The sequence below is a fragment of the Engraulis encrasicolus genome, chromosome 24 (assembly GCF_034702125.1).
Source record: "Engraulis encrasicolus isolate BLACKSEA-1 chromosome 24, IST_EnEncr_1.0, whole genome shotgun sequence".
NCBI classification, from domain to species: Eukaryota; Metazoa; Chordata; class Actinopteri; order Clupeiformes; family Engraulidae; genus Engraulis; species Engraulis encrasicolus.
Window position 1 is genome coordinate 9,314,677 of NC_085880.1, and position 15,000 is coordinate 9,329,676.

At 44.7% G+C, this 15,000-nt stretch overlaps 1 protein-coding gene across 2 annotated transcripts in view; it reads right to left on the reverse strand.

The window, feature by feature from the left end:
• Nucleotides 1–15,000, reverse strand: part of disc1 (DISC1 scaffold protein) — a 103,952-nt gene that overhangs the window by 44,625 nt on the left and 44,327 nt on the right. For both annotated transcript variants that reach the window (XM_063191570.1, XM_063191571.1), the window contains exon 10: nucleotides 12,825–13,013. In XM_063191570.1, the coding sequence (XP_063047640.1) occupies nucleotides 12,825–13,013 (189 nt within the window). The remainder of the gene's footprint in view (nucleotides 1–12,824; nucleotides 13,014–15,000) is intronic.

Genomic DNA, 15,000 nt, shown 5'->3' on the forward strand with positions numbered 1-15,000 from the left:
AGAGCAGGACCAAACAGATGTGTCAAATTTGAATCTTAAGTGTTGAATTAACGCTTGAAAATGTACATGTTCTCTTCTCTTCTCTCCCTGCCTGCCTGCCCCCCTCACCCCCTCTCATCCGCTTCTTGCCTTCCTGCCTCTTACTTTACCTTCCTAATTACAGCCTCTCAGACCTGCAGCATGGGGTACAAAAGCCCCCCTCCATCCACTGGTACATGTACATTTGGCTCTCAAGCTGAGGCAATGACGGGACCGAGCGCCGAGTGGCACAGCGAAAACACATTAGCAGCTGAGAAGTCCATCAAGCCAGGCTTACAGGGGAACAAAGAATGAGCGAGGGGGAGAGTGACAGCAAGAGGAAGAAAAAAAATGAATGTGTTCGAGAAAAAAAAAGAATTGAAAAGAGAGCAAGAGCGGAAAAGAAAGGGGAAAAATCCATTTTTCTTAATGATGCCAAGGAGCCAAGGGTCCTCTTCTCTCATCAGCCTTCATTAGAGAAGCAGGCGTACATGGTCCTCCCTCTCTCTTTTTTCTCTCTGTCTCTGTCTCTGTCTCTGTCTCTCTCTCTCTCTCTCTCTCTCTTTCTCTCTGTGTTTCTCTCTCTCTCTCTCTCTCTCTCTCTCTCTCTCTTTTTCTGCCGTGTTAGTGTGTCTAGTCAAGCTCCAGAGCTCTCAGGGCTCGTCAAGAAATTACCCCTGGTCTCCCTTTCATTAATGGCACGCAAGTATGTCTTACACACTGTGAAGTCTACAGCTTGGGCTTATTAGGACTCAAAAAGGCAAAAGTAATGTAGCATTATCACCGCACCTTTTAAAGGCCATTCCCTGCTTCATGTGTGTGACTATATAATGGCTGTGTGGCTTCACAATCACAGTCATAGACAGTAGATGGCACAGTGGAACAGTGGATGGCTCTAGAATCTAGAAAGAAGAGCTCAGAGACATGATGGGGCCACACACTTTTTTCCAAATCAAAACAGTGACCTACAGTACGTCGTGTATATTATATGACTATAATCAACACTAAAAATGTTCTAGTAAAACGTTATGTTTCGTGTAGTATTAGGTTTTCTTACTAACATAATCGTAAGCGATCAGCATTTTCAAAATGGGCGACTTGCAATCTGTCCGCAGAGACAAGAGACCACTTTGGTGTAGAGTTCCACCTGTTTTCATTTCGACCAAACATCCGTTGTGAGTGAACAGAATGCAAAACATTAAATCAGCTCAATATATTACGGATCCCAATATCCGACCGATCTAAGGTAGTATGTTCTTTAGAACCTCTGACCTTCAATATTCCAGAACATTCCGGAACATTCCAGATGAAGGATGAATGGCATCATACTGCTGCAGACCACAGTAGGAGGAGCTGGCATGAGGGTGGTGTGATATCTTCATGGGCTAACAAGCAGCAATGCAACAGGGATAGAAGGAGAGAGGATAGGGAGGAGGAGAGATAAAGAGGTGGAAGGACAGAGAGGAAGAGAAATAAAGGTAGAGAGGGGGATGAGAAGAGATAAACATAGAAAAGGCAAGATAGATAAGAAGAAGTCTAGAGAACAGAGAGAGGATAGAGAGAGGCAGGATAGAGAGAGGTGGGGGGAGAGGGAAAAGAAGGGTGGTGTGGAGGATAGAGGCAGAAGGCTGGAAAGAGAGGAGGTTAGAGAGAGGAAGACAGAGGAGGTGTAGAGAGGAGGAAGAGAGGCAGGGGGCAGTATAGATAGGAAGCTATGGAGAGGAGGGATGGAGAGATGAGGAAGGGAAGAGAGGAATCCTGCCTTTGATGCACCACAGGGAGGAGGTGACTGAAGGATGACTACAGATTGTGTGTGTGTGTGCCCGCCCGTGTGTGTGTGTGTGTGTGTGTGTGTGTGTGTGTGTGTGTGTGTGTGTGTGTGTGTGTGTGTGTGTGTGTGTGTGTGTGTGTGTGTGTGTGTGTGTGTGTGTGTGTGTGTGTGTGTGTGTGTGTGTGTGTGTGTGTGTGTGCGTGCGTGTGTATGTGTGTGTGTGCATATGCATGTGTGTCTGCATGCATGTGACTCCCAGGGTCTATGAGAAAGCTACTGTATCTGTGTATATAATAATAATAATAATAATAAACTTTATTGCAGACACATGTCCATATCACACACCATACAGTATTCAATACTCAATACAAACATTATAAATAGTAAAAAAAGAAAAACAAGAACAAAAAAGAAAAGAGAAAAAAGAAGGACATATTTAAAAAATATACAGACTATTGCACCAATGCCTCCTTAGCCTAGAGGTAAATCTGTAGCTACTTTTGGTGGGATTGACTAGAGCCTGAATTATGCTATTCTCTGACCTATCCAGGCGATACATAAAACTGGACATCAGCTGTCTTAAGAGTGCCTCAAAGGTTGGCACTCTATTGGACACAAACAGCTGACTAGCACTGTGCCACCTAGGGACCCTAAGCAACAGCCTCATTGCATCATTGTATGCTACCTTGAGTCTATGCATACTTGTTTGCTTAAAGCAAGACCATAATTGAGCAGTGTATAATGGAGTAATGTAGGCTGTAAACAGGGAACACTTCACAGAATCAGAGCACATAGAAAACTTACGTAAAAGCATGTTTGCTTGAGCATACATTTTACAGCGCTGTCTATAAATATCTTTGTCATCTGTCCAGTTATCAGATATGACATGTCCAAGATACTTTATTTCTTCACATACAGCAAGTGGACTATCTGACAGATAGAAGGTAGGGAAAGTTGATTTCCTATCCCCAGCACTTCTAACAATCATGATATTGCTCTTCTTAGCATTATACTGTATGTCATAATCAGAGCCATACTGAGAGCACACCTTCAGCATCTGCTGCATCCCAGCACTATAAGGACATAGCAGAACCAGATCATCTGCATACATAAGATGATTAACAACAGTGTTACCAACAAGGCAGCCAGTTTGTACTCTATTTAACTTATCTGACAGTTCATCCATATAGACATTAAATAAAATAGGAGATAAAATCCACTCCATTACTAACAGAAAAGGGAGCAGACACCACATTGTCCCATTTAACATGAAATAATTGATGGGCATACCAAAAGGCTAATATTCTCACAAGGACTTTAGGGACACCTCGATCAATCAATTTCACAAACAGTTTTTCATGGTTAATTCGATCAAAAGCTTTGGACGCATCAATAAAGCATAAAAATACGGATGAGTTCTGACTAGTATATTTAGATACAATCTCTTTAAGAGCAAATATACATAAGTCAGTTCCATGTTTTCTTTTGAACCCAAACTGATTATCATAAGTAAGAATATACATTTCTAACTTACCTAACAGTATTCTCTCTAGTACTTTGGACAATATACTTGCTAATGCAATGGGGCGATAATTGCTGATACTATTGAGTTTACCAGTCTTATCTTTAAGCACAGGCACTAACATTACTGCCATAATAGCTTTAGGTAAGACACCATGCACCAGACAGCCAGTAAGACACATTGACAAGAGAGGACAGAGCTTGTAGCTGGCATGCTTTAGATGTTCTGTAGTAATTCCATCCATACCACAGGCTTTGTTGTTATCCAGCCTGTTGATGGCTTCACTGACATCTGCTGCCTTAACTACCGTGTCAGCAGGGAGACCAGAGTGTTCAAGACTAATGCTAACAGGGTTACTATTAACACAGTTAAAGATATTGCAATAGTGCTCACGCCAGATTTCAACTATTTTTCCTGGACTACTGACACCTTCAATGTCAGCAGGTAGGGGAGTTTTACTGTTATTCATCACTTTTACCTCCTTCCAGAAGTCAGTAAGGTTGTTAACCTGCAACTTTCTAGCTAGCGAATCAGCTCTCATTGTGTTTTCATTCTTCTTAATAAAACGAAGGGCGTATTTAAATCTAGCATTAGTGCGCTTTTTCAATTCCAGTAAGACCCCCTGTCTGGGCCTGCCAGCGTCTAGCCAGAGTCTGAAGGCCTGTCTTGCCTCGCCATATTGCTCAGCCACAAACTCATTCCACCCGGGTCTAATATAAGGTACTTTGCATTTAGGCCTACTTTTACGCAAGGGTTCACTGGAGTCATTGAGACATTTTAAAATACAATCATACATATCACACAGTTGTTCACTATGTTGCACAATCTTACAGTTCATGTCTGTACACATTAAAGCCTCTTTGGGCAAAACAATATCATTTAAAAGACCATCTGTTCTGTTTAAATATCCATCCATGTCCTCCTTGCTCAGTTTTGACCAGTCCAGCTTAGTAGAAGATACAGTATTATAGTTACTGTCCAGCAGGGGGACATTCTCAACATTTATAAGTGCAGCAACAGGTAAATGATCAGAAGTGGCAAGATCATAACAAATCTCCACATTCTCCAAAGAGGCATGGGCATCAGCTGTGGCTATGATGTGGTCTAACCACGACGTTGTGTGCCATGCTTCACTTATGTAAGTAAAGCTTGTGCTAGGCAGCAAGGCTTTACTAGACAGTATTAAGTTGGCCTCATTACAGAACTGTTGGAGGTGTGCACCAAACAGGGATTTACTATCAGACATGTCAGCATTAAGATCTCCCACAACATAGACACATGATGAGCTATTATCTTCTATGAATGACTGAATAAAAGCTAACCTGTTCATAAATTCATCCTCATGCTCATAGGCTTCATATGGTGTGTAAATGTTTAAGACAGTAAATTGCTTATCATTATAATTAAACTCCAGTCCTATGGCCCAGTCAACATTTAGTCGCACCACCTTCACCAATGGGTCATATTTAATGTTCCACAATATAGCTACTCCACCAGGTATCCTACCTCGAACCAGCCTCGTGCTGAGATCGGTAGTGGACTCTCCAGCCCCATGGAAGTTCGTGTGTAGAGAGTTCAATTTGTCCAGATCTTGTTTTGCCAGCCAAGTTTCTTGCAGGCAAAGGATATCACATTCGCCCAGTAGTGTGTCCACCACCAGCCTGCTTGATCTATCAGTAGCAGTGTGTCCTACCCGCAAGCCGCGAGTGTTGTATGAAACAAGACGCATTTAGTGTCTATTATCGCTCCCCGCTGGATAGCTGGCATTCGTCCCTGCCACCAGGCGCGGGAGGCACCCCAGCATCGTTACTGTGCAGCAGCCCCACATCCCGAGTGCGAGGGGCATCCTCTGTACCAGGAGGGCCTCCACCTACCCCCCTGGCGTGGCGAGGCTCATAGTAGCGTCGGATATAAATTCCAGCGGGCCAAAGCTGTGGATCATACAATTCCTCCACATCTTGACATTCAGCAGAGACACAGAACGAATTAAATCTACTCTGTGTTGTCTCTATTTTTCTACATGTCACTTCCCTACCCAGCTTCTTTTTTAGGTAGTCACTGAGAGTGTTGACATCGACACAGGGATCAAACTTAGTAGCAAACACCCTTACCATCTTTGTTTTTACGGCAAGGATATTGCTACCCTCACCAGTTCCAATTACGCTTGGCTTCTTTCTCGCATGTCGCGCTGGTGTTCTACCAGAGCGAGGTGTAGCGCGTCTGTAAGCGGAGTTCTCAGGCACTTGCTTCAGTCGGCGCCCCTCCTTCACCACCGTGCTCCAAGCAGAGGGCTGCGTTCGCCCCATTCCTGCGGCCAAGTCCTCCATCTGGGCTACTTCTCCACTCCTGGTCCTCGTCCATCCATTCTCCTCAGACGTAGTGCACGGGGCAGAATCATGACCCGGCTGCTGCTTCTCCATAGTCAAAGATAGACACGTCTCACTAGGCGCAGGGTCCGGTTGTATATCCAAAGCTGTGAGGCAAGGAACTGAGGAGGCAGGGTCCAGGCCACAAGGCCCCTCCACGGCAGTCAAACGAGTGTTCAGAGTAGCAGAAACTTCGCGCAGTGTTTCACATGCAGCCACCTGATCGACCATAGTTCTTTTCAATAAGTCTATGTCAGCATTGATTTGCTGCATTTTCCCAAGGAGCACAGATACATATGTGTTTAAACGAGACAGAGGGTAACTCATCCATGAAGTGTGATACAAATCTTGGAATTTCTTCTCCGCACTCATTAAGCACTTGTAGACACAGTTTTACGTTGTTAATGTCTTTCTTTTGTCCCCGATGGGTAACCCAGCGTTTGTTGTGTGGCAAGAGCTCTGATAAAACAGCCTTTGATGATTCAATCCGGTCGGAGCTGTAGCTACTCGTGACCACCGATACGATGTCATCGTGGCTTAATGTTCGCATTTTGACCACAATAAAGTTCAACAGTTCATCTTCAACTATAACTCTCCCGTCGTCAGTGCGATAAATCTCAGGTTTAATCCGAGAAAACTCTCCTGGAGCACGCCGTGCTGCGCCGCCGGTTCCACCGGCCGCCATGACAGGTATTTTTGATTTTTTTTTTTTTATATGTATATGTGTGCATGTATGTTTATGGCAGTGGGGACTGAATGCACTGAATGCTTCAATTTTTTTTCAAAAAAGGCGAAGCACAATTAGTAAAAGCTAAAATAGAGGTGTGATTATATTTTCGAACTATACAACTGTCTTCAAACTCTCCTACAATGACTGGCGCCCCAGGCCACTCCCCCTCAGGAGCCCCGCCCCCAGCCACATAGCTGCTGATAAAAAAAGCTCATAAATGGCATGCTAATATCGCTATATCGCATCGTTTCACGATGATGCCACCTCCTAGCAGGTGCTGCCCTGGCGACTTCCTGGTTGGACCGCCCCTGCTCACACTGAACGCTGAACCTGATGAAGACCCTGATGGGTCAAAACTTTGCACTTGTTATAAATAAAAAAAGTTCAGTCGTAGATGCAGTATGTGGACTTAGATACAGTATGTGGACCCTCCCAAGTGTTAGGTAACGCATTTGACCTGCAACTAGCCTCAGTGAGTTGAGATATGCACACATTGAATCTTTAGTAAAATGAGACAATGGAAATCAGCACATGAATGGCATGAGCAACAACAAGACCTATCCATACTGTGTAGAACACGCCAGTACTCCAACATACGACATACGTTTCAAAGGGGCGGAGACATTCCTTGCAATGGTGACAGCGAATGTGCTTAAGATGCCAGGCTACATCCAGGCTATCATTACACACGCGCACACGCACGCACGCACGCACGCGCGCGCACGCACATGTACACACACACACACACACACACAAAGACACACGCGCACACACACACACACACACACACACACACACACACACACACACACACACACACACACACACACACACACACACACACACACACACACACACACACTATGAGCTGCTCTAAGGTGGAGTGTGACATTTTAATCACAGCCTGGAAAACGGGCTCTTTGCCTCATGTCAGTGGGTGCGTGTAGTTGCTGTTTCTGTGGTGTGCGTGTGTGTGTGTGTGCGTGTGTGTGCGTGTGCGTGTGCGTGTGTGTGTGTGTGTGTGTGTGTGTGTGTGTGTGTGTGTGTGTGCGTGTGTGTGCGCGTGCGCGCGCGTGCGTGTGCGTGTGTGTGTGTGTGAATATGTGTGTGCATGCATGTGCGCATGTGTGTGTAGATGCCATCCATGTTACATCTGCCCACTCACACCACTTATCACCCCAGCACGCCCTAACATTACCACAGAGTACACACACACACACACACATACACGCACACTCACACACACACACACACACACACACACACACACACTAGTCCACTCACCACCCACCACTGCTGCACCACTTCAAAGAGGCGCTTGGTCCAAGGAAGAAACACGTCTACACTCATATACATACTGTACACTCACTAACACACATAGGCACGTGCACAGACACACAGACACACAGACACACACACACACACACACACACACACACACACACACACACACACACACACACACGAGCACGTGCGCGCACGCACGCATACACACACACACTTTTACGCTGATGGGTGCTGCCTTGCTTCTTGCAAATACTTATAACACAATAGGAAAGTGGATAAGAAAGCAAGGCAAGATAATGAGATTACAATAACGGCTTTACAGCAAATGCCCAGATTCACTTGCTTGCACCCTCATGATTTGTGCTGTAGTGTGGTGAAGGCTTCTTTCTTTAATTCACTGATGGACCCTCACACCCCCACCACCCAACCACCCCCCTGACCCTCACCTCCAGCCCCACCCTCCTGCCACCCTTGTCATTTTGAGGCTGCCTGACTACTCAAAACCGCATGCCTGGAGAGGGGGAGATGTGACCTTTCCCAGAAGTCTCTGAGCGGGGGTGGTTGCATCTGTGTGTATTGTGTGTGTGTGTGTGTGTGTGTGTGTGTGTGTGTGTGCGTGTGTGTGTTAGGCTGGAGCATGGAGGGCACAGAGGCCGGCTGGTGCTGTCAACTGGGGTTAGTCATCCTGGACCCACTGTCACTAGGAGACATAATCACCATCATCCTCATCATCCTCATCATCCTCCTCACCATCATCCTCATCCTCCTCCTCACCATCATCATTGTCATCATCACCATCATCACTAGCCTGATAAACCAGCCTAAATGTGAGATTGGATGTGTAATTTAGTCTGGCCCCGATGAATAGTACATCCGAACATTGTAGATGAGAACAACCCGTTGTCTTTGAAACCGTGCCTGTGCCTATAGGCCGGCGCTCTCAGACCAATCGGCGCAATCTTTCTCGTTTCACTCCCTCAAAACCCTGCCCGCTTTGATTCAAAACAAATCTCTGTGTTGTGATTGGTTTGCCAGATTCTTGGCAAGCCTGGCAGACCACTAAAACGATGCGAGGCCAGACCACTCGCAGCGAAAAAAAATTGGTGTCCAGCGGGTGGCACTGGTTTACTCGGCTACATCATCACCATCATCATCATCCTCATCATCATCATCATCAGCTTCTTGAGACTTGTGCCTTCTTAGACAGCAGTGTCTCCCTATAGTACAAAATACATATAGCATGTGCCTGACTGTACAGTATGTATAGTGTGCACACCAGAGGTCACGTTAACCGACAAATGGACTCTATCCTCAAAGTTGGAGAATGAATGTCGAGTGAAAGGGGGTGTATTCACAGCGGCTTTACTCTCAATTTGCCGCAATTGCGCATGTGTTGTTCCCGGTGCAGGGTCGCGACCCCCCACATTGAGAAACGAGATGACGAATTAAAAAAAAAAATAGAAGATGATGGATTTTTGTCGACCCTGTCCGTCAAAATGACTGACTGTGAAAAAGTCTAGCGCAACCTCTGGTGCACACATGCTGTACTTGAAATATTAAATGTATTATATGTATGAGACTAGAGGTGGCAGACAGTGAGTGCATACAGTATGTGTGCAAATGCATAGACTAGTGCCTATTCAGGAGACGATGTGCATACTGTATTTGTCCATGTGCAGGATTTGTGCATGTAAAGGGAGAACATCTCAGTGTGTGTGTGTGTGTGTGTGTGTGTGTGTGTGTGTGTGTGTGTGTGTGTGTGTGTGTGTGTGTGTGTGTGTGTGTGTGTGTGTGTGTGTGTGTGTGTGTGTGTGTGTGACACTAAATGCCAGTGTGGTCTGGTGGCCTAAGGAGTAGACTACGCATCACTCAGAGCCTGTGTGCTGCAATGGTGTCCTGCATCACCAAGCTACGGCCCGCCAATTCCTATTCCATCATCCAATGTGTGTGTGTGTGTGTGTGTGTGTGTGTGTGTGTGTGTGTGTGTGTGTGTGTGTGTGTGTGTGTGTGTGTGTGTGTGTGTGTGTGTGTGTGTGTGTGTGTGTGTGTGTGTGTGCGCGTGTGTCTGTGTCTGTGTGTCTGTGTGTGTGAGCATGAGAGGAAGAGCGAGTGCGCGTGCAAGAGAGAGAGACAGAGAGAGAGAGAGAGGGGGGAAGAGAGAGAGTGAGACTGTGTGTGTGTGTGTGTGTGTGTGTGTGTGTGTGTGTGTGTGTGTGTGTGTGTGTGTGTGTGTGTGTGTGTGTGTGTGTGTGTGTGTGTGTTTCAGAGTGTGTGTGTGTGTGACCATGCAGCCTCTGAGGTAGTAAAAAGCACACATCAAGGGAGCCGCATATTCTTCCACTCTGCAGCACAAGCCCAAAAGGGCAAGTGGCTACACAGTCACACCACTGTACACAAAAACAAGCCAGCGCCACAGCTGAACACTGGAGCAGGAGCAAAAGCTGAGCAACAACCACATAAGATTTCCCTCAACCTGCACTTGTTGTTCTGTATATTTCCAGTGCACTTTGTATTTGCTAGTGATGTTGGCTATGATTATGTCTTCTTTTGAACGTTGCTTTGGTTATAAAGCGTCTGCCAAATGCAATGCAAATAAAAATTTGGTAATACTTTATTACTCATTATGAGGTGAGCAATTCCACAAAGTGAATGGGTTGGTGGAGGCAACGTGCTATGCACGTTGCTGGAGTTCTAAGCACCCGCCTCGCCATTACCTTTGTGGAACCAGCCACCTCGTCGGCCATTATCCCTTATATAGTATCAGCAGAGATTCTTTAAGTATATAGAGATATGCCAATGTAATAGGTTGCTATGGGCACTTAACATGACCAGGTTCCGGTCTGCCTAAAGGGGCGTGTCATAATACTCCTAGCATTGAATAGAACAGTCCTTAGGTCTGCCTGGGTCTGCCTAAAGGGGGATTTCCCCCCCTCCCCCTTGCAATAATAGAACCCGGAAACAATGGGCCAATGGAACCTCTCTCTCTCTACTCTCTCTGATATCAGTATGTAAATTATGGCTTGGCTAGGGCCTACTAGGGCCCACTTAAAAAAGAGGCAACTGCCTCAACGTGATTAGCCTCGTAAAATAAAGGAGAAATAAAAAAAAAAATAATAAAAAAAAAATGTACATGTGTCTGTGTCTGTATGAGTTGAAGTGCAGCATCTCCTGCTCACCGTGCCGAGTCTCTGGATGCTGCAGGTCTACTAACCTACCTATATCAGAATGCATCTGCATCTGTATCTGTGTATGTGTATGTAAGTGTAGTGTATCTGCAGCTGCATCTGTGTACCGTAAATCCTCTAATTGTGGCCTGTATTCCATTACTGGCCGGGATTCTAATATTGGCCGGTCTCGCTGAGCACCCTCACATACACATACACAGACACAGATACCTAGTCACTCGCACCATACCGTAACTGTTATGGTAACTGTTGCCTAGTCTCTAGCCAAGTATTTTATTGGTTCAAAATACGGTAGACACATGGTTTTATTAATTCCACTGATAGTCTGTTTTGCTCAAATAGGAATACAGGCCTGTCTCTAATTCTGGCCTCCTTCCAATTATGGTCTGGTCCAACATGTACTTGAGTAAATGCAGGCCCCAGCCAATATTAGAGGATTTACGGTATGTGTTTGTGAGGGTACTACATCTGTATCTGTATCTGTGTATGTGTATCTGAGGGTGCTCACCATGCTGTGTCTGGCGGCGCTGCAGACTGATGATGGTCTGACTGTGACCGAAACGTTTGCACTACACTTGGGTAGCACCTTTTTTGTTTTTGTAATGCAATAAAAAGTTCAACATTGCATTTGGCAGAACAGTGTGCGAGTTCCCCTTCATTGCTTCAAGTTAATCCACTGGAACCTACGCACCCACCAGGCATCAAGTACAAAGGCGCGGTACCTCCATTGAAAGAAGGCGCTGCAGGTTAACTATCCTACCTGTATCTGTAGCTGTGTATCTGTAGGTGTACGTGTACTATCCTGATCTCACCTTGCTGTCTTGCTGTGCCATATCAGTAAGTGTGTCTGTGTCTGTATGAGTGTAAGTGTAATAGGCTATCTCCTGCTCACCATGCTGAGTCTCGTGGTGCTGGTGCTGGTGTTTCGCAGTGCTGCAGGTCAGCTAGTCTACCTACCAGGGCTTTACATTAACACCAGCCAACTGGCCAAATGCTGGTGAAATTTGAGTTTGGCTGGTAGAAAAGACCAACGTACTAGCCACTTTGACCCATTAGGAGTGCGAGTTTGGCAAGTAAAAGTAACATCTACTAGCCGTTTTGGCTGGTGATGAAAAAAGTTATTTTAGAGCCCTGCTACCTACCTACATATATCAGTATGTAAAAGTGATTCTGTCTGTGTCTGTGTCTGTATGAGTTAAAGTGTGGTATCTTCTGCTCACCGTGCTGTGTCTCGTGGAGCTGCAGGTCCTGCCTGTATCTGCCTGTGTATGTCTATGTACATTAAAGGGACACTGTGCAGGAAATGGTCAAAAAAGGTACAGCAACTATGCTGCTCATTGAAATTGGGTTGGCTATCGCCAAATTTGATATTTACATGAAAGTTTACTCAGTAATAAACAATATTTTCTAGCATGGTCCAAGTAGAGTCATTTTTGCAGCTAAAAATGGCTATTTTTAGAAATTCAAAATGGCGGACCATGGAGAAGATCCTCCTTTTCATGTATGAAAAGTGCAATTTTTCCAGTCATAATGAATACTTAGAATTTGATGGTGGTGTTAAGTATTCATGAAAATGGTAACATTAGTCAATGGGCAGCATGCATTCTGGAAATAAACAACAAAAAATCTCACACATTGTCCCTTTAAGTGTATCTGTATCTGTGTATGTCTATGCACACAAAGTGTGCTCACCATGCTGTGTCTCTCGGTGCTGCAGGTCTACTAACCTAACTCAGAATGTAAATGTATGTGTGCGGTATCTGCATATGTAAGCGTACTGTATCTGTATCTGTATCTGTATCTGTGAATGTCAGTGTGCTCACCGTGCTGTGTCTCTCGGTGCTGCAGGTCCTGCCAGTATCTGTGTACATTATTAACACTAAGTGTGCGGTATCTGCATATGTAAGCGTACTGTATCCGTATCTGTGAATGTCAGTGTGCTCACCGTGCTGAGTCTCTCGGTGCTGCAGGTCCTGCTTGAGCTGGCTGAGCTGCTCCTTCATGCGTCCCAGGTCCTGCGAGCTGCCAGAGCTGAGGTTCTGCAGCCGCTTGGTGAGGCCCTCCAGACGGTCCCTCTCCCCATACACAGCCTTCATCTCCTCCTTCAACTCCTTAGCACTGCTGAAATCATTCCCTGCAGCCCCGAGGCAAAACACAGACACACACACACACACACACACAATGGATGAGGATGATATGCTACACACATGAATACACACACACTTGTGTACTGCATATTAGGGATGCAAATAATATCGAAATGTATCGATATATCGCGATAGTCTGATGATTGACTCGAATCGCATCGTATCGTGGGGCATTCTTAAGTATCGAAAATAATTGAATCGCTGGCCACTGCCCAATAACTTAATAGAAGTGGAAAAGTAATTGGGGAAAAAATCGAATCGAAGAGTATCGTATTGTATCGTATCGTGGGGCATTCTTAAGTATCGAAAGTAATCGAATTGTAGCGCATCGAATAATAAGATATCGATATTGAATCGTATCATCATGGAGGCTGTGATTTACACCCCTACTGCATATGCTTATATACATTCTAGTATGGCAAACAACTTAGCACTGTCGAATACGTCCCCTAGATCCCAGAGGGAAAACACATACAACACATGAAGATGCATGTACACACATGAATACACACACACTTGTGTACTGCATATAATATGCTTACATGCATTCTGTATAGCGAAACACACATAACACATGAGGATAATATGATACGTGTATGCTATACACATGAATACACACACTTGTGCACTGCATTATATGTATTCTAGTAAAGAAGACATATCAAACTGAGCACTGCTGAAGTCATTCCCTGGGGGAAATAAACAATGACATGAGGATCAAATGCATACAGTATGCTGTACGCATGAATACACACAAAACCTTTATGTGTATACTGATGATGACATACATACTGTATAGTACAAACAGGCATACACAGAGTAATGTATACACATAGCCTATGTGTAGGCCATACACATGTGAACAGTGTATTAAGTATACAGTATATACACATTAGCATATGATGTGCATGCTGGTATAATATATCAAGTCAGGTAAGTTTTCATGCATAACGCTATGCACATGAATATGCACATGTGTGTGCTGCATACATACGGTGCACATGACAGAGCACCAAGAACCCTCCTTTCTCCCACAGGGGAGCTAGACAATGCAAATGATATCCATAACGGTATAATGAACACATGAAATCATGCAAGTTTTTACTGTTGTTTTAGGCATACACACAAGGCATGGGCATGATTCCGATATGCATATGTCATATGCATGACTGCACAACACACACACATGCAAATACTGGATGTAGACGCAAAAGTAATAAGGCAATTGTTTTCTAATGCATAGAAAATAAATAAAAATAAAACATCAAGTCAAGTACGTTTGTTTGTTTTCATTTCAGCCACATGCTGTACATAGCACATAGAGAGTGACCTCACACTGTTGAAGTCATTCCCTGCTCCCAGGCCAAATGCATGCACGAGCTTGACCATATGCATATATTTCACCCATCGAGTCACATCAAACACTGGGGGGGTTGTTTTTGACTGACATGTTTGAAAATAAAGTAGATTGCTCCGCACACTTGTTGATGAAGAGTGAATAGCTCGAAAACATTTGCTGGGGCAGAAAAAAATAAAAAAGCAAAACGTCTGCAGACATTCAGTGTTATTTACATACTTGTCTGACCCTTTTGTCTTGCAGTTTGGATGTGCGCACAACTACCTCTATTTGACTGACACTTTACAGTAGTCAGCAAGTTCCATGTGCAGTTAGCTCTTAGTTATTATATACAATCCCTACATCAGATAGATTAACTATAATATATCTATATTAGATAAAACATTCTTTCACCTTTCACTGAATTGAGAGAATCAGAAATGCACAACTACAGTACACAAGCACAAACGTTGGCAGTCTACAGCATGAGGACGGAAAATGTGACAGTGAGATTATGACAGTGAGAATGATACAGTTGTCAGCGTCATCCATGTCCTCCCCACAAGCAGATGGTGGCCTTTCAGTTAAGGGCAGAATGGGCATCGGGTAGAGAGAGAGAGAGAGAGAGAGAGAGAGAG